General features: G+C 40.9%; 2 protein-coding genes across 3 annotated transcripts in view; one reads left to right on the top strand and one right to left on the bottom strand.

Moving 5' to 3' along the window:
* The window catches only part of LOC124552239 (PHD finger protein 14), a 183,044-nt gene extending 177,458 nt beyond the window's left edge, over positions 1-5,586 (bottom strand). For both annotated transcript variants that reach the window (XM_047126521.1, XM_047126522.1), the window contains exon 1: positions 5,453-5,586. In XM_047126521.1, the coding sequence (XP_046982477.1) occupies positions 5,453-5,462 (10 nt within the window). In that variant the 5' untranslated portion in view covers positions 5,463-5,586. The remainder of the gene's footprint in view (positions 1-5,452) is intronic.
* Positions 5,587-5,815: 229 nt separating this feature from the next.
* Positions 5,816-21,060, top strand: part of LOC124552655 (serine/threonine-protein kinase 11-interacting protein) — a 277,366-nt gene continuing 262,121 nt past the window's right edge. The window contains exons 1-2 of the mRNA XM_047126981.1: positions 5,816-6,155; positions 18,021-18,206. Of these exons, the coding sequence (XP_046982937.1) occupies positions 5,991-6,155; positions 18,021-18,206 (351 nt within the window). The 5' untranslated portion in view covers positions 5,816-5,990. The remainder of the gene's footprint in view (positions 6,156-18,020; positions 18,207-21,060) is intronic.

The following is a 21,060-nucleotide window of genomic DNA, read 5'->3' as shown; positions in this document are numbered from 1 at the left end:
GCTTCATCCCATCCCTCCTTCTTCTAAGCGTTGTCCATATATTCCATTCCTTGCTAATTCTCCGGAGAACCTCCTCGTTCCGTACCTTATCGGTCCAGCTAATTTTCAGCATTCCTCTGTAGCACCACAACTCAAATGCTTTAATTTCTTCTGTTCCGGTTTTCGCACAGTACGTGTTTCACTATCGTACAATGCTGTGCTCCAAACGTAAATAATCAGAAATTTCTTCATCAGATTAAGTCTATGCTTGATACTAGTGGACTTTTTACCAGTGGTACTCATTAGACTGGTCATTTTATTCAGTATCACGTAAGTCTTCTTCACTCCCACTCAGGATATCAATGTCATCAGCGATTCTTATCACTGATATTCACCTGGAATTTTAATTTTACTTTCGAACATTTCTTTTAATTTCTATCACATCTTCTTTGATGTACAGTTTTAACAGTAGGGGGCAAAGGACTACATCCCTGTCTTACACCATTCTTAATACGAACACTTCTTTCTTTGTCTACCAGCCTTTTTTTTATGCCCATCCTTGTACCAGGAGGTCTGCGGGACTACGGCCGTTCACTATTGCAAGGAAATGGAACACCTACAGCAGTCCTCCACAATACATGACAACATAAAGACGGCTGCAGGTGTTTCATTTTCTTCCAGCCTTATTGTTTCCTCTTGTCTCTTGTACATTACCCATCTTTCCCTATAGATTACCCCAATTTTTCCCAAAACTTCCAGCATCCTGCACCATTTCACACTATCAAATGCTCCTTCCGGGTCGACAGATCGTACGATTGTGTCTAATATTTTTTTTCTTTACTCTTGCTTCCATTATTAACCACAAGACAGGAATTGCCTCTCTGGTGACTTTACATTTCCTAAAGCCAAACTGATCGTCATGTAACATGTGCTCAATTTTCTTTTCCATTCTTCTGTATATTATTCTAGTCACCAACTTGGATCCACAAGCTGTTAAGCTGATTGTGCAATAATTCTTGCACTCGTTGGCTCTTGCAATCTTTGGAATTCTGTGGACGATGTTTCTCTTAAAGTCAGATGTTACATCACCGAACTTATACATTCTATATGTGAATGTGAATAGTCATTTTGTTGCCACTTCCCCCAATGATTTGAGATATTCTGATAGAATTTTATCTATCATTTCTGTCTTATTCGATCTCAAGTCTTCCAAAGCTCTTTTAAATTCTGATTATAATACTGGATACCATCTCTCTTCTATATCAACTAATGTTATTTCTTCTATCACATCATCAGCCAAGTCTTCCCCCTCATAGAGATGTTCAATGTACTCTTTTCACCTATCCATTCTCTCCTCTGCATTTAATAGTGGAATTCCCTTTGCACTCTTAATGTTACTACAATTGCTTTTGATTTCACTGAGGGTTCTTTTGACTTTTCTATATGCTGAGTCAGTCCTTCCAACAATCTTTTTTTTTCCTTCGATTTCTTCACATTTTTCATGTAGCCATTTTGCCTCAACTTCCCTGCGCTTCCTATTTATTTCACTCCTAAGTGACTTATATTTATTTATTCCTGAATTTTCCTGAACATTTCTGCCTTTCCTTCATTCGTCGATGAACTGAAGTGTTTCTCGTTACATGTAGTTTCTTAACAGTTACCTTCTTCGTACCTATGTTTCTCTTTCCAACTTCTGTAATCGCAATTTTTAGAGATGTCCATTCCTCTTCAACTGTACTGCCTCTGAGCTATTCCTTGTTGCTGTATCTATAGCCTTAGAGAATTTCAAGTGTATCTCATAATTCCTTACTACTTCCGTATCCCATTTCTTTGTGTACTGATTCTTCCTCTCTAGTCTCTTAAACTTCAGCCTATTCTTCACTACTAAATTGTGGTCTGAGTTTATGTCTGCTCCTGGGTATGCCTTACAAAACAATATCTGATTTTGGACTCTCTGCCTGACCACAATGTAATTTAACTGAAATCTTTCCGTATCTCCTCCTCTTGCGATTCCTGAACAAAGTATTCACTACTACTAACTGATATTTACTGCAGAACTCGATTACTCTTTCGCGTCTCTCATTCCTCGCAACAAGCCCACATTCTCCCATAGCCCTTTCTTCTACTACATCCCCTACAACTGCATTCCAGTCCCCCATGACTATTAAATTTTCATCTCAATTTATGTACCGAATTATGTGTTCAATATCCTCATATACTTTCTCTGCCTCTTCGTCTTCAGCTTGCAACATCAGCAAGTGTATCTGAGCTATCGCCCTCGGTGTTTGTTCGTTGTCGATTCAGATGAGAACGATTCTATCATTGAACTGTTCACAATATCTCACTCTCTCCCCTAGCCTCCTATCCACGACAAATCCTAACGTGGTTTTACCATTTTCTGCTGCTGCTGCTGATCTTACCCTATATTCATATGATCAGAAATCCTTGTCTCCTTTCCATTTCACTTCAATGACCCTGACTATGTCTCGACTGAGCTTTAGTCTTTCCCTTTTCACATTTTCTAGCTTCCCTACCATGTTCTAACTCCCGACAGTCCACACCCTGACTCTTGCTTATTCAATCTTTTTCCCCTAGCAGTCTGGTCCCTTCAATCCCACAAACAAACAATCTTTTTCCCGTGGTCACCTCCACCTTGGTAGTCCCCTCGCAGAGATCCCAATGGGGGAATAGTCCAGAATCTTTTGCCAATGGAGAGATTATTATGACGCTTTTTTCAATTACAAGCAACATGTCCTGTGTACATATTGTGTCTTTAATGCAGTGGTTTACATTGCCTTCTGCATCCTCATGGTGTTGATCATTGCTGATTCTTTGACCTTTAGCGGCAGTTTCCCACCGCAAGGGCAAGAGAGTGCCCTGAACCTCTGTCCACTCCTTCGCCATCTTTGACAAGGCCAGTGGCTGAATGACGGTGACGTCCTGTGCCGAAAGTCTTCTGCCATCATTGCTGATGATTTTTATTCTAAATTTAAGCAGTGGTAGGGTTTGAACCTGGGACCAATGACATTTTGATTACTAATCAAAGACGCTAGTACTCCTACACCAGGGGGATGAGTATATACTCAGTAAATTTAGTGTTTGAGGCACAGCTCTACGTGACCCTGAATGCAATGGCATGAGTGAGGTGACTGAGGCGGGAGGTTCTGCAATCCTAGTACAACCTTTTTATGCTACAGGGGCTAGGCAAAGTGATATTGTCTGCTGGATACTAGGGCAACCAGAAACTCGTGGGAATGTGACCTACAGGCAGATGATGGAGACCCATACACAAATAAGGATTCTGCTATTCCACTAGGCCTACATGCTATTATTTCATGTCTTAGTGGATGCTGTCATGTTATCAGTTCACATGTGAATGGGAGAATGAGTTACTGGAGACACAAAACAACAAGCTATGCCAAGCAAAGACTCACTGTCATTCGAACTGCTACGATAGAAATAACTTGCACAGACGAGAGTCAAGGGAAATATTCAGTGTGAGCTGCCAGCTTTGACCTGTGACAAATAATAGATGCTGTCACGTTACCTTTTGGTGCATATATGTAGAGTTTTGTTGTTAGTTGATGAAGCTGATGTATATGAAGTAAAAAAAAAAAAGAAGAAGAAGAAAAACTGGTTGTGGCGACAGATTGATCTGTATCTTACCTCGAGGTATAGATTCAGGTTGGAAGGTGACAATTTGGCTGTCAGTTGCTGAAGCCAACAAATGTGAACTAAAAACGCTTGTTTATGGTGTCAGACTGACCTGTAACTTACACCATTTGAAAAAATTGCCACCAATGTCACATTATAATCACCATGTTGTATATGGCATGTTTCACATGTTTACTACGTCAGTGGTCAAACTCACAGACTGTGTGGAATATTCCTCTTTATTCCACATAAGAGATTAAGGACAGAGTACAGTCCTATAATACATGGCCAACACTTTGGGCCATGTCTCCTTCAGTACGCCCTGCCATAATTGCATTCTACGTTCAGAAAAGAATGCAATAATTTGTCTACATAGTATTCTGCTCCACCTTCAGGAAATGAGCTGAGCATGACAAAAGTTTTCAAGTTTTGCAGTTTACCTACATTCTTGTGCACCTTAAAGGAACAGCAGCCATGAGAAAATCTACAGAAAACTATAAAGGAGTTGAATGGGAAGAAGTGGGAAATTAATAAAAAAATTAAAAAAGCCCACAACTGCTTGCAACAGTAACATTCAGTATCTAAACTGGCATCACAGCGTAAGCAAAGATTACTAACATTAGTCGACCAACAAGATTTCATGCTGTTACTTCAGGGTGTATTTACTATGGTTTTTTTTTCATTTATTCATACAGGGATAATGACACAACGTTATAAGATTTGTCAAGATAACACAAAGAAAATAAATAGCACAAAATATACATAAATACACAATATATAAGTACGCTTTCTACAACAGATGATCAGTCACAGCCTTGAAGGAACGACACTGCGATCTGCCTGCAACGATTTAGGACAAACCAAAGCAACTCTAAATCACCATGGCTGGACAGAAGAAATTCCATCCTCCTGAATATGAGGTCAGTGTCTTAACAACTGCACCGCATCATTTTCTTGGTCTCTACTGTACAATGTTCTTTGATTAGATGTTATGGCATTGCAATGACAGACCAGGGAAAAATATAATAATACTCCGTAAGTAAGATGCATTGCAAATCATTTAGTGAAATAATCTAGCACTGCTATGGAAAAAATAGGATGTAATCTACTCTATCGAACATAATAGCTACTGTAAACTCACGCTATCATTTCTCTATCTCTGTTTTTTTACAATAACCATCCTATTTTGTTTTCTCTTCACGGGTCTTACATATTTATCAATCCCTCCTTAAAATTTTTTTGCCAGTCAATGTGCTAAAATGTCATTTCTGCAGCTTGCACAGTTATTACGTGTTTTTTTAGTAAGTAAAAAACAGTTCTCGGTCAAATTCTATACGTTAGGGATGGATATAATATCATATTTACTGCTAACCCAGTATTAAAAAACACCTGTTCAAATTTGGGGAGGCTAACACAAAAAGTAAACTATGAAGTCGAACTGATGGTCTCTAGAGAAACGAACCGAATTCTTTTAAACACAACTAAAAGAAAAAGAAAAGAAACATAAACAACGAGAGAGGGGAGAGGAAACGATACCCGGCTTGTGTGGTTATTACTGTAAGCACTTTTACGTAGCCGTTAATTTATATCACGTGATGAACGGCCTTCGTCTCATTTTCTGATAAATACAAACACGGGACTTTTTTTCACTTTTACTTATAACTTTGTTTACGATCACTGCGTTTACAACAAAAATATTTAGCTGTGACGCCTACACTGATGAAGCGTGGTCAGTAGCTGTAAACGATACAATTCTTCATAACACGGATGTCTGACGCAATATTAAATAGCATAAATAAGGAACTCCTGCATTACTTACAGCCACTCATTGTTAACGGTAAAACTGTTCCTTTACAACACCACGACGCGACATCCGAAAGACATTCGTCCTAAACACAGTGTTTGTTTGCAACTCGCCATAAGCCACATTCAGCGATACTGCGTGTCCACATTGCGGAATGTCGATTAAATTGTCTGAAAAATGTGTTTGTAATAATCTTGCTTTAAAACAAAAATTATAGTGCAGTAACTGTAATATCGGATTTATGTCTCAAACAAATATTTAATACTATTAGGTTACTATATCAAGAAGCTATTGTCATTGGCAGCGATATTACGCAACGTTGGTGGCGACGAAAATAATCGTTTGTCATCAGCTGATCGCTTGCAAGTGATTCAAATTTCTACGCAAGATGACGCATATTTTTGTAAACAGTTTTTAGAATCTAATTAGTAATGGAAACCGTATCTGTTGTGTTGCTTTGATGACATGTTGATCTTAGTGAGGAATCTTAACAGTCTACGAAGCGTATATATGTTATTGACAGTTGTACTCCTGTACATAGAACAAATGTGAGATGTGCGATATACAGAAATTGGTGAATTTATTGCGCGAGAATGTTGATGCTATCAGCAGTGGACATAGTTTATTGGTTCTCACAGTTCCAGTGCTACAAAAAATGAATGAGTCGTTTGTTCTTATAAACGAACAGGCACCAAATCCCAAGGATGCTGCGGTCCAGGTAGGAATGATGACAGCTAATAAATAACTGTAAAGAACTGTGAAAATGATCATTGTGCTCAAGAGAGGTATTGGTAAACTAACATAACCAAGTGTATATGCAGATGAGGTACATATTTCATGAGATTCACGCCAAAAATGATAGCAGTCATCACTTTGTTGGTATAATACTGCTCAACAATCGACAGTATATTATGTAGATGAAAAATTTAATGATCCTAAGGAGAATTTTAACCAGCAATGTCGCTTGTTCAATATGATGGAAATGTGCCGTAAAGCTAAAGTTAATAATATCGAAAAGTACTAGATTTAGACAAAGAATTTTGATCGGACAACCCACTTATAATAAAGAAAACAGTATTCTTATCGTATGAAAGAAAATTATTTGCAAGTGATAGCCTAATACCTTTCTTGTTTGCGTTGCCTGATTTGTTTATATGTTATAATTTCGTATTTGGCACATATATGTTTTTAGTGAACTTGACTGTCAGTATCCTACAGGCGCAAGACTAGAATATAGTTCACATATTTCTTAATAACGACACTTCAAATTTTGCAAATCGGTGGGTGATTAAATTATTTGGCAGCACAGCAAACTCTAACAATGCCAAATCCCTGACAGAATAATAACAATATGAATCAGAAGAGAGGTACACATAGCTAAAAGTGACAGAGTAGGGTATGGCGAGACGAAAGAGATGAGCATTTCAGGGCGAGTGCAGCATTCTCCATAAGCTAAATCAGAAAGAATATTAAACAGCCATGGATCACGAGAGGGATTCAAGCCTCTTGTGAAGGGAAAAGGGATATGTATCTGTTGCAAAGAACAAGTAGAGACCCTGCAATTGTTGCACACTACAAAAACTACTCAAAATTACTAAGAAAAGTTATCAAAAATTCAAGGAACATGAACATAATGTCAGAAATTAATATTTCCGACAACAGAATTGAACTGAATGGAAGGGCTACAAGTAGCAAATACATTTAATAATTAATTCTTAAGTATAGTAAAAAATATAGGGTCAAACAGTTCAAGAGAAAAGTCGCAGCAGTATATTAGGAAAGCAACTCTCATAAAACTCAATTATGTAAATGTACCACTGACTTCGCCTTCTGAAATCAAGAAATTGATGTATTCTTTCAAAAACAAAAGCTGGTCTGGTTTTGGTGGTGTCTCCAATAGAGTACTAAAGATTTGATCCCATGCAATAAGCACTGCCTTATTTGAAATATATGTAATGTGTCACTAGCTGAAGGCATTTTTCCAGAGAGATTGAAATACGCCATTGTCAAATCTCTCTTAAAGGAAGGCGATAGGGGAGATGTCAATAACTACTGACTTGTTTTGCTGCTGTCATCATTTTCAAAAATTTTTGGGAATGTGTTGATTTCTAGGATAGTATATCACCAGAGCAACAATAATATCCTCAGCAAATAACAGTTTTTCCTTTTAGAAGGGTCACTCTTGTGAGAATGCCATGTATGTGTTCACTCACTAAGTTTTACAAGCATTAAATAACAAAGTGGTGCTGGTTGGTATATCCTGCGACCTGTCTAAGGCATTTGACAGTGTAAATCACAATATTCTCCTAGATAAACTGAAGTTTTATTGGGCTGATGGTATAGGCAACAGTGTATAATGTCATATGTAACTAAAAGGTGCACTTAATAATTGAACCAATCTAGTTTGGGGACATTATTCTTACTTGGGAGGAATAATGTATGGGGTTCCCCAAGGCTCAGTCTAAGTCCACTATTGTTCCTCATATATGTTAACAATTTTCCATCTAATGTACAACAAGCAGAATTAGTTCTTTTTGTTGAGAACACTAGTACTGTAATCAGTACAAACACACATACAGCAACGGAGCAAACAGTAAACAATGTTCTTAAAAATATCATTGACTGGTTTTCTGCTAATGGTCTCACCCATAATTGTAAATAGGCACAATGTGTTCATTTATGCACATTTAGGGGTACTACACCAATAATAAATGTAACACATAGCGAGGAAATAATTAATGGGCGGAAAGTTCAAAATTCTTAGGTGTTGATACAGATAACAATTTAAATTGGAAAAAGCACATTTTGGAACTCTTGAAACAACTTAGTTCAATCATATTTGCACTCAGGATCATTGCAGAGCTTGGGAAGAGACAAATAAGGATGTTTACATATTTTGCATTCATTCATCTTTAATAAAGAAAATCTTCATTCCACAAAAATGTGCTGTAAGAATATGTGGTGCTCACCTGTGATCATCTTATAGACATCCGTTTAAGGAGTTGGGCATTCTGATAACTGCTTCACAGTACATTTATTCCCCCACGAAGTTTGTTTTAAGTAATCGTTTACAAATCTAAAGGAACAATGATGTACATAATTACAATATCAGAAGGAAAAATGGCATTCATTACTCCAAAGTTGTCTTTAGCACGAAAAAAGGGTACACAATGCTGCAACTAAAATTTTTGATGACTTATCTAGCAATATAAAATGTCTGACAGATGTCCAGTAAAACTTTAAAACAAACTGAAAAAAAGTTTGCCCTCGATAACTTTTTATTTTCCATAGAATTATTATTATTATTATTATTATTGTTGTTGTTGTTGTTATTGTTGTGTGTAAAAGATGGTGGGTAGGAATTGCTGAGTGAAAAAAATTTTTTTTTTTTAAATGTTCAGTGTGTAACCATATTTACAAATTAATTTGCAATGTGAATGTAAAATGACTGATTCTACATTTTTACGATTTATCACATGTATGAAGTGAAGAAAATGAAATGAAATGTCGTGTGGCTAGGGCCTCCCGTCGGGTAGACCGTTCGCCTGGTGCAAGTCTTTCGAGTTGACGCCACTTCGGCGACCTGCGCGTCGATGGGGATGAAAAGATGATGATTAGGACAACACAACACCCAGTCCCTGAGCGGAGAAAATCTCCGATCCAGCCGGGAATCGAACCCGGGCCCTTAGGATTGACATTCCGTCACGCTGACCACTCAGCTACCGGGGGCGGACTATGAAGTGAAGAGAAAAAACTAGAAGGAAGATCCATTAAACATATTACTAGATGGAAAAAGGATAAAACACAAAAACTCATTTGTGTGCCTGGGAAGTTTAAAGACAGAATGGAACCTGTACAGAAGAAATAAGGAACAGGACTCTATGAGAAAGAGAGCATTTGAAAAGGTGAAACAGTTACTAACATCTAGAAGAATTCCAATGAGCCGAGGAAAGGATTTTCTGCATGTTATGTGTAGAGTATAGTGTTATATAGCAGTAAATCACAGACAGTTAAAAAGGAAGAAGAAAAATATTTAGAAAGTTTTTAAATGTGGCTGTGGAGAAGAAGGCTTAAATTGAAGTGGACAGACAGACTAAAGAATGAAGAAAACTGGGGAAAATAGAAGATTATTTGGAAGTGATCAGGAAGAGGAAAAAAATCTTTTCCGGGGTACATACTGCGTAACAATTGCCTGCTGCGTATAATTATAGAGGGAAAAGTGGAAGGAAAGAGTAGAAGTGGTAGGAAGAGAACTGTAATGATGGATGACATTGGAAGAGGACAAGCGTACAAGCAGATAAAGGAAGAGGACACGATACCTGTCATAAGACAGGTAGGGCTACATTAAAGAAGAAACTATTCACCTGGGAAGAGGTGCTGAGTCGGAGACAGGCCCAGGAGGTAAACTGCCTGCCACTCAGTAACTTCTTGTGTGTGCTGAGCAGCGAACTGCCTAAGTCTCATTGTTGATAGAAAAATCTTTTATTTTCTACTTTCTCTCTTCAGTACATTTTTACTATTGAAACAAGCCAACTTCCTGTGCACTCTCTCGCTCTCGCTGCCATTAACTGACATTTACAGGCCATCGGAAGTGTGAGGATATTCCCACGATGTTATTTCAGTCAATTGTGAGCAGAGAAACTATACATCGACCGTGAACTAGCCGCAGTAAATGCTACTCCTACTTGTGTCAACGTTTGTGCCTCAGCAGAGAGGAAAGGCTTAGAGTGTTACAGTCTCTCGAAATCCCACCTCCGAATACGAGAATACAAAAGTCACAGTTTGTACGTACCTGCGATAGGGCTCAAAGTAGTACACGAGTGGTAAAATTTCAAACATAAAATACACTTAATAAGACAGTAAAGACGAAAATACGATACTGACATATTCCATATTTACGGTGGAAACTGTACAACTGAATTGCTACGAATGAGGCAGACCTGTAGGGTTGAGAAAAAACTCGAGCTTCGGGAAAGTTGGACGATCAAAAATGGCACAACTTGTGAGGCGGCAGTCGTGACAGAATTTCGTACGCTCTCGGACTCAAATATAATGACACTGTCATGATATATGTGGTATTGGCCAGAAGGATCTCACGGTATTATCTGTTCGGGATTTAATCTGTTTAAACAACTCACTCAGTGCCTAGCTTTTGCAGCCCTCGGACAGGTTAATAGTCTCAGCAAGGGGGAATTTTGACGTAACAAATGTGGCAACATTGTACAACATTTCCGGGAAGAATTGGAGCACAAAATATTGTGGTGAGTGTATTGGCCACCAGTTGTGGCATGTTTGTAGCAGGCTTTTGCATACTGTGTTTCTGGGTAAGGCGGAAGAGGGCACACGCTGTGGATGTGCCGACACAAGAGTTACCGGTAGAGCAGTTGACCGGCATTGGTTTACGGCACCACTTGCAGGCAGGCAGATGTGGCCTGGCAGGCACAGTGTAGAAGTGTGAACTAATCGAGCCAGTACAGGGCACTGACACATTTTGAAGAATGCGTGTGGTGCAGTTACAACAGCGCTTAGGGACCTGCGTGTTGCTGTTGTGGTCTTCAGTCCTGAGACTGGTTTGATGCAGCTCTCCATGCTACTCTATCCTGTGCAAGCTTCTTCATCTCCAAGTACCTATTGCACCCTACATCGTTCGGAATCTGCTTAGTGTATTCATCTCTTGGTCTCCCTCTACAATTTTTACCCTCCCCGCTGCCCTCCAGTACTAAATTGGTGATCCCTCGATGCCTCAGAATGTGTCCTACCAACCGATCCCTTCTTCTAGTCAAGTTGTACCACAAACTCCTCTTCTCCCCAATTCTATTCAATACCTCCTCATTAGTTATGTGATCTACCCATCTAATCTTCAGCATTCTTCTGTAGCACCACATTTCAGTAGCTTCTATTCTCTTCTTGTCTAAACTATTTATCATCCATGTTTCACTTCCATACATGGCTACACTCCATACAAATACTTTCAGAAACGACTTCCTGACACTTAAATCTATACTCGATGCTAACAAATTTTTCTTCTTCAGAAACGCTTTCCTTGCCATTGCCAGTCTACATTTTATATCTTCTCTACTTCGACCATCATCAGTTATTTTGCTCCCCCAATACCAAAACTCCTTTACTACTTTAAGTGTCTCATTTCCTAATCTAATTCCCTCAGCATCACCCAGCTTAATTCGACTACATTCCATTATCCTCGTTTTGCTTTTGTTGATGTTCATCTTATACCCTCCTTTCAAGACACTGTCCATTCCGTTCAACTGCTCTTCCAAGTCCTTTGCTGTCTCTGACAGAATTACAATGTCATCGGTGAATCTCAAAGTTTTTATTTCTTCTCCGTGGATTTTCTTTCGTTTCCTTTAGTGCTTGCTGAATATACAGATTGAATAGCATCGGGGAGAGGCTACAACCCTGTCTCACTCCCTTCCCAACGACTGCTTCCCTTTCATGTCCCTCGACTCTTATAACTGCCATCTGCTTTCTGTACAAATTATAAATAGCCTTTCGCTCCCAGTATTTTACCCCTGCCACCTTCAGAATTTGAAAGAGAGTATTCCAGCCAACATTCTGCGTGTAGGGCTGAGGAAAGCTGATGTCGTAATTGTTAAAGAGTACCCCTCCCGTCCCTTCCAGAGGATCTTGGTCAGTGGCATAAGGAAGAGACGTATAAATGAGCCCGGAGGCTCAAAGGGGCAGCTGTATTGCCATTCTGTCCCTGTCTAGAACCAGAGAGAACGACAATTGTTTAAGTCGCAGGCCAATCACGACGACCTCCAGGTGACGGATATCGGCAGCCGACTGGCTCACCGAAACTGCCACTGAGTGAGGTGGCGCAGTGGGTAACACACTGGACTCGCATTCGGGAGGACGATGGTTCAATCCCGCGTCCAGCCATCCTGATTCAGGTTTTCCGTGATTTCCCTAAATCGCTCCAGGCAAATGCCGGGATGGTTCCTTTGAAAGGGCACGGTCGACTTCCTTCTCCGTCCTTCCCTAATCCGATGAGACCGATGACCTTGCTGTCTGGTCTCCTTCCCCAAACAACCCAACCCCGAAATTGCCACTGTAGGTGTGGCAGGCCTGCCCGCACCATTGCGAGGAGCGAGAGGGCTGCTAGCCTACACGCTCTGGGTGATCTTGTCTGGCAGACTTTAAGCTGCCATTCGCAGGGATGGTGCTGGGGTGCCAACTTGCAGCCTCTCGATTGCAGAGCTGACTGCGTTCGCTTCTTTACCGACGAAGCAACCTCTATCGGAACTGGTATCGTCAGTCTACGTTATCGTCATCTGTGGACCAGAGACAATCGTCGGGGAATGGTCGATGTGTCTCATCGACAACAGGTCAGCGTCGACATGTCAGGGATTTCGGGGACCACATATTTGGGCCGGTTATCCTTCCACAACACCTCGTACCTGGAGTTCCTGTGGAATACTCTGCCTGTCCTGCTCGGGAATGTGCCTCTGGCAGTACGAGAGAATAGCTCATTTACTCCTTGGCGTCATCTTTCCTGGACGGTGGGTAGGACACAGAGGTGTTGTAGCGTGGCCTACTAGATCGTTGGACTTAAATGCCCAGGATTTTTACCTGTTGGGGAATCTGAAAAGCATTCTATATGCTGAACCAGTTCCCGATGCGCGGACTTTTCGAAAGCACGTTCGCGACGCCTGTGACACTATTCGGAGGGATGCCGGAACGTGCAAAAGAGTGTGGCAATCTGCGATGTGACGCAAATATGTGCATTGCATCGTGTGGAGGCCACTTTGAACATCTGTCGTGACGTGGATGCGATGCAGCTCTGTACCGTGTTCTGGGCCGATCTGTTGTCGTTGCACAGACACCGGCCATTTCCAGAAAATGTTCGTAGGATGTTTTTTCCTCCATTTTCAGTCATGAATCCGTTCCTGCAGTTTTGTTAATGTTCACCTTGTAAATCATTCTTATCCATATTTTTTTAGGTTGTGTCAATAGACTCAGACTGTGATCTTCTTCACATTAGAGCTCCAGGTTTTTTCTTTACTGAGATTAAGAAGCATGAATCTTCCAGAATTTCCCTATTTTCAGATATTTCAATGATCAGCTTAAAAATATAGTTGTGTGTTTCATCACCTGATCACTTAGACGCTATCGTGTCTTCACGTACTTCGTCACATCCTTTAATTCTCTTACAGCCTTAAGAACTCTTCTTTTAAGAGGGGAAACCTGAGCTGGTCAGATGCTATGCTATACTATGCTATTTTTGTTTTCAAGATCCTTTATCTCTGCTGGCTTCTTGCAGGATTTTTGTACGCATTACTTCCATCTTTCGTCCACTTATTTGCTTTCGAATATCAGTTTCGGCTGAAGGGCACATTGGCTGTGACTCCTCCGTTGCTCGTTGATGACAGCATTGTTGTTTGTAAGCCAATGAGGTGGTACTATACGGTAGCTGACGAGAATTGCTAATTCTGATGACTCGTTTGGCAGAAGATGCGAATGGAGTAACTTTCGTTTTTGACACAGAGAGTGTGAGATTGGTAATCGTCGATTTAGCTGTCACGGAATGTGAGGTTTAGGTACTGGTTTTTATAATTTTTTTTCTCATATGGCATGTCTCGCAGTACGATAGTATTTCGGCTCAGTGGTACAGTGCCGAACTACAAATCCGAATATCTCAGGTTCGATTGCTGGCGAATCCTAGGACTTCTATCCGGCACTTTTCACTTCATTCACCTCTGGCAACGTTTGTCGACGTGGAAAACGCCAAGTTGCACCACGTCACACTGCAGGCCCCTATAGCTGGCTGGGTTGATTCAGTTGAAAACAATATTCGCATTGATGAGTGCTTTCTTCCCTTTTCTTGGGATATTGTTTTGTGTTCCAATGTTATAGTCTGGTTATTACTTCACAAAGTCAACGAGTGGAGGAAAACCAGCTGTGGTGACTGATCTACAGCATAGCCTGACGATCGTTTCAAAAACTTTGTGGAGTGTTTTCAGAATGTCCCAGTTTCTGAGGTGGTGGTTAGACAGGAACATACAGAATATTCTATTTTATATTACTGCATTCTGCACAATGTATGAGGGTGGTCTTGTAAGTCTGATAAATTACTGTGAAAGAATTGAACACTTTTATTGCACTTTCACAGATGGTAAGCCTGAGTATTCAAAGATCCTAGAAAGAATTTCGACAATGTACTGTGTACACTTCATTGTCGGCAGTTGTCTAAATTGTCAGTACGTTGACTGCTATCGAAAATGGAGTTTCGTGCTGCTATTAAACATTTTCATTTGAAGGGTTAGACTGCAGCACAAATGAAAACAGAGTTAGTGAAGTTTCCACAGACTCTGCACTGTCTCTGAAAGCAGTTTACTTTTGGATTAACGAATTTAAATGTGGTCGGACAAGCACCGAAGACGAAGCACGCTACAGCCGTCCGGTGAAGGTTACTACAGAGGAAACCACTGAAAAAATCTACAATACAGTAATGCCAGAAAGATCGCCGGATAAAAATTTGGGATATTGCCAAGACTGTAGGCATCTCGACTGAGCGAGTGCACTATACACCGTGCAGAAAACTGGCTACGAAGAAGCTGTGTGCGAGGTGGGTGCTGCGACTGCTCGGTCTGCCGGAAGCACGTCCACCGCAGTATTTTGACAGAATGTGTGGCAGTGTTTAATGGCGATTCGCAAGACTTTTTGTGCCGTTTTGTGACCTCTGATGAAACCTGGATCCACCATGACACACCGGAGTCAAAACTCCAGTTAAAACAGTGAACAGAGTTACGGTATATTGATAATTTTTACTTATGGACTGTCTGACAACTGAATAAAACACAATTAATACATAGGCATGCCATGCAGGAATTTTGAAACAAGATATAGAGAACATATCAGATGTTGGAAGTATGAAACAAACCATTCCACATTTGCAGAGCATTTGAAACACTATAACCATCATCCTACAAACATGAAACAAGAAATGGAAATAATGAGAATAAGCAACCATGACAAACATCTTATACAAATGCAAGAAAACTTCCACATCCTGAAAGCCATAGCAGAAAACAAATATGTGATAAATAAACAAACACACATCAGCACATGCTCCCTACTACACTTAATAAAGGAAATGATAACATAAAACAAAAAAACACTTCCCCACACCATCTGGACACACACACACACACACACACACACACACACACACACATACACGAACAGACCACAGATATTTCAATAATTACACTCATAAGTTTGGCAATAACATTCGATCTTTGGCAAAAACATTTGACAGTCGGCAACAGAAACCAAAACATTGCACTAAAACAAGCGTTCAGTTCATAGTGCTGTGGAATGTGGGGAAAAAAACCCGCAAATTGGCGTTCATAAGAAGAAGAACAACACCAAAAATGCAACAGGATCGTAATATGTAAGAAATTGTCCATGCAACCTGTAAGTAGAGTTCAAAACATTACTACTAAATAGGAAATACCAACCACCAGAACTGTTTATAACCTAAGGCACAGAGACAAAAAAGTAAATTAAATAGCTAACATGTGTACATATTCCAGGCCACTGATGATGCCTTGCAGAAAATTGTGTTTTATTCAGTTGCTGTCAGACAGTCCATAAGTAAAAATTATCAATATACCGTGATATTACACGCAACTGAGGAAGACAGGACTACAAAAGTTGAAGATGTCAGGAAACAGAGGCTGACGAAAGTGCAACGAAGACTGCAGAGACTGTCTTGTCAGCCAGTAAGGTGGAGGACAATGTTTTTTGGGTTTCTCGAGGAATAATCCTCGTAGATTATTTGGAAAAGGGCAGAACCGTAACTGGACCCCGCAGTACCGTCCAGAGATTGCGATGCCACACCAAATTCTGTAACACGTATAGAAGCGCAGACGTTAGCGAGGTCTCCCTGCAATCTACAATGAGCTGTGGGAGATGATCCCGAAGATCGAGCCTCCACCCTCAGAAGAACGGCACCCCCGCACCAGAGGTCAGTGCCGAGACGAGTGCGGAAACTCGCTGCCCGAGTTTGTGAGTTCGTCGGAGGAGGTGGTGTACGGCTGACAAGTTGTTGGAGTTTCAGATGAGCTCATAGTGTGGTGTAAGTTGAACATTGTACCTCAACATAGCTTTCAATTGGCTCCTCATCCACAGTAGCCACAGTGACTTATTCCTGCTCCCTAACTTGAAACTTCTGCTTGCAGCGAAGAAATTTTCATGAAGTCGGGAAGTGATAGTTGGAATCAACAAGTATTTTGCAGAATCTGATAGAACCTAGTTTTCCAGTGGGATGACAAAAGTGTAGGACTGCTGGACTGAGTGTATATTGCAGTGTTACGTGGCTTTATACTTAATTACAGACTTACTATTTTATCAGTTGATTTGTTTTCACCACATAACACCCGCTGTTTACGTCCTCCTTCGTTGCTGAGCAATGTATCACTTTTCGTTCTGACACCGCAACCCTTCCTTTCCTATATCTTTACTACTCTTTATCTATATAAATGGTGAACTATTGGTTTTGCCGTTTAACAATTTTTTAATAACTGTGGAAGTATTACAGGCATCGGGTCCCACCTAATGTGTCACCTGCCTATACGTTTTACACGTACCTTTCCAGACTCGATCGATCTGTTTACAGAGAGAAAGCAGAATATCTCTTCCTTTGGCGTCGTCCGACAATGTCCTAGGAAGCTCGACACCCTCGCGGCCCGGTCTCTTCCGTGGCTCGCAGTAGTTTGCAGCATTCGTTTTATTCCTGCCCACTTGCCGTTATGTCGAACTTTCGTTGTGATCGTCGGGCAAAGTCTTCCACGTTATCTGCAACCTAAATAAACTTTCTTCCCACAGTATTTCTGAAAACGCAAAAACAAACTTAAAGAACATAATAATAATAACTGTTCTTACAATTATTTGTGTAAGTCTTTGTCGATTTAATGAGGGGTGGGGACAGGCCTAAGCCTTGTAATACCACACAATGTAACAATATTATGAGAAGGAAAGTTGCTACTCACCGTATAGTGGAGATGCTGAGTCGCAGATAGGCACAACAAAAAGACTCTCACAATTATAGCATTCAGCCATTAAGACCGTTGTCAACAATAGACACACACACTCACACAAACACACGACTGCAGTCCCAGGCAACTGCAACCACACTGCGAGCAGCAGCACCAGTGCACGATGGGAGTGGCAACTGGGGGGGCAGGGGGGGGCGGAGTATGGTGGGGGTGGTGGACAGTGAAGTGCTGCAGGTGAGACAGAAGGCAGGGCAATGGTCGTGAGGAGGTCGGGTGAGTGCTGAAAAGAGAGAAATAAAAAGACTGGGTGTGGTGGTGCAATGGAGGCTGTGTAGTGCCAGAATAGGAACAGAGGAGGGGCCGGGTGGGTGAGGACAGTGACTGACGAAGGTCGAGGGTGGGAGGGTTACGGGAATGTAGGATGTATTGCAGGGAAAGTTCCCACATGTGCAATTTAGAAAAGCCGGTGTCGTTTTTATTTCCCATTTGCCACGTGCAAGAATACGTTCCGAGTGAGTCCGTACTTTCGGATACAGTAAGGTTGACGCGGAGTTCTCTCGCAGGTGCCGGCAGACGCCATCGTGGAGCAGAGGCTGCTGGATGACCTCACCTTCCTGCTGCGGCTCGTGCGAAGGACTCCGGGCCTGCGTCTCGTCAGCAGCGGCGCCTGCCACCCGGGGGAGGAGCCGCGGTCGCCGGCCGTCAGTGTCGAGCACTTCCACTCCCTGCGTCACCTCGTCTTGCACAAGGTTCGTAAAAAAGCCATGGCGCACAGCCCCGTGCGTCCCGCGACCCCTACGCGTGTCAAATTATGAGGAGGTAGAACAGTGGGTAGAACGCGTGAGGCAATACTGACCCTACGACTTATCTTAGAAGAAAGATTAAGGAAAGGCAAACCTACGTTTCTAGCATTTGTAGACCTTGAGAAAGCTTTTGACAGTGTTGACTGGAATACTCTCTTTCAAATTCTGAAGGAGGCAGGGGTAAAATACAGGGAGCGGAAGGCTATTTAGAATTTGTACAGAAACCAGATGGCAGTTATAAGAGTCGAGGGGCCCAAAAGGGAAGCAGTGGTTGGGAAGGGAGTGAGACAGGGTTGTAGCCTCTCCCCAATGCTATTCAATCTGTATATTGAGCAAGCAATAAAGGAAACAAAAGAAGAGTTTGGAGTAGGTATTACAATCCATGGAAAAGAAATAAAAACTTTGAGGTTTGCCGATGACAGAGACAGCAAAGGACTTGGAAGAGCAGTTGAACGGAATGGACAGTGTCTTGAAAGGAGGATGTAAGATGAACATCAACAAAAGCAAAACGAGGATAATGGAATGTAGTCGAATTAAATCGGGTGATGCTGAGGGAATTAGATTAGGAAATGAGGCACTTAAAGTAGTAAAGGAGTTTTGGTATTGGGGGAGCAAAATAACTGATGATGGTCGATGTAGAGAGGATATAAAATGTAGACTGGCAATGGCGAGGAAGGCGCTTCTGAAGAAGAGAAATTTGTTAACATCGAGTATTGATTTAAGTGTCAGGAAGTCGTTTCTGAAAGTATTTGTATGGAAGTGAAACATGGACGATAACTAGTATGGAGAAGAAGAGAATAGAAGCTTTCGAAATGTGGTGCTACAGAAGAATGCTGAAGATTAGATGGGTAGATCACATAACTAATGAGGAGGTATTGAATAGAATTGGGGAGAAGAGGAGTTTGTGGCACAACTTGACTAAAAGAAGGAATCGGTTGGTAGGACATGTTCTGAGGCATCAAGGGATCACCAATTTAGTATTGGAGGGCAGCGTGGAGGGTAAAAATTGTAGAGGGAGACCAAGAGATGAATGCACTAAGCAGATTCAGAAGGATGTAGGCTGTAGTAGGTACTGCGAGATGAAGAAGCTTGCACAGGATAGAGTAGCATGGAGAGCTGCATCAAACCAGTCTAAGGACTGAAGACAACAACAACAGAACAGTTGGCAAGTGCTTACTTCTGGGGGGAGAGATTTTGAGTATTAAAATAAAAACATATAATTCTAGCTTTCGGTAATTCGAAGTTCTCTTCACGGGAAGGAAGCTGCATTTGGCAGGGGAGATTGGGAAGCACGAGCAGAGGCCGAAAGGGAGCTGTCCGCCTCCTCTCCTCTCACTCAGGGCGGAACATTAAAGTTCCAAAAGCCAGAAACAATTTTTTTCTGCTTCAAAATGTCTCTTGAGTCGGTACTCAAAATTTGATCTCTTTGTAAACTAACACTGTTCTGTACGGAATTTTCCTTTCGATATAAAATGCATAATTGCACTTTCTGGAAGTTACTGAAACAGCTTGCACAGAGTTTCGAGGTTAAAATGCGCTTTTGGTGTCAGTGGCCCTTCCACTGAAGACTTGAATGCTGACAAAGTGTTAAGTATGACAACATATTCTCCGTGTCTCAGACAGTGAATGATTTTTGTTAAAGAGAAAACTTTCCTACACAGAATTTTGTAAAATTGTGAAAATATGAATTAATCATTTTTTAATTGAATTAACTGTAGATTCTTGGTGAAGTATTGTAAATTAAATAAACACTGATTTTTTGTCTTGTTGCACAGATTTTATTACAGTTATTGCACATCTTAAGTTTCACATTATAAGTATATTACTAATTCCAAATATGGTAAAGCAGAGATAAACATGATGATCAGGCAAAGATAAACAAACTCAATATCTTAGTATATCAATCCTTGGCTTAGTGTAAAATTACTTTAATGACCATTTTTTGACAAATTACATATGGAATTATACAATTCAGCAATTAAACTAAGATGTCTAAACATACCTCATAATAAAGTTATTCCTCAGCCTAGAAATTTTTTTAATCTATTCATGGACTGAGGACCAAAGTTTTACTTCTATCTAGGGGCTGTGGTATCATCTACAGGTATGTTGATGATCTGCTTTGGACGTGCAAAGGTGCTAATAGACAACTCCACAAATTTGTAGAAAAAATGAATCAGTGGCACAATAATATAAAGGACACCATGGGCTTAGGGGAATGTAGCATAAATTTCCTGAACGTTAGCTTAAAGTTAGAAAGCAGCAACCACAAATTTAAAATTTATCAAGAAGACTCTTTTACTGACACATTCATCCCGGTATCTCCGCAACACCCTGCAGCCCATACCCTGCAGCCTATAAACGTGCAGAGATTCCGTCACACGATCCACCGTCTCCTTTCTATCCCCACGTCTCGAGACGACTGTGACCGTGAACTTAATACAATAAAAACGATAGCCACAAATAATGAATTTGACCCTGACATCAGTGACAGAACTCTAAGTAAAGAGATGAAGAAGCAAACCAGATTTCTATTGTGTCCAGTGAACAACACAGACAAACTGGAAAAGAAATGGTGCAGATTACTTTTTATAGGGAAGAGTTCAAACAGGATAAGTAACATTTTGGAGATATAAGGTTTCTGTGTGCTTTTCTACACCCCTCAGACAATAGGTAGTTGCTTGTTCAATGCAAAAGACAAGCAACCAGTTACCACAAAAAGTGGGGTTTCTTACGATCATATGCCGGGAGTGTCAATCTTGCTACTCCGGAAGACTGGGAGGTCAATCTGCACCAGTGT

The sequence above is a fragment of the Schistocerca americana genome, chromosome 10 (genome assembly GCF_021461395.2).
Source record: "Schistocerca americana isolate TAMUIC-IGC-003095 chromosome 10, iqSchAmer2.1, whole genome shotgun sequence".
In the NCBI taxonomy this organism is placed as follows: domain Eukaryota; kingdom Metazoa; phylum Arthropoda; class Insecta; order Orthoptera; family Acrididae; genus Schistocerca; species Schistocerca americana.
This window is presented reverse-complemented; position numbering and strand designations above follow the sequence as displayed.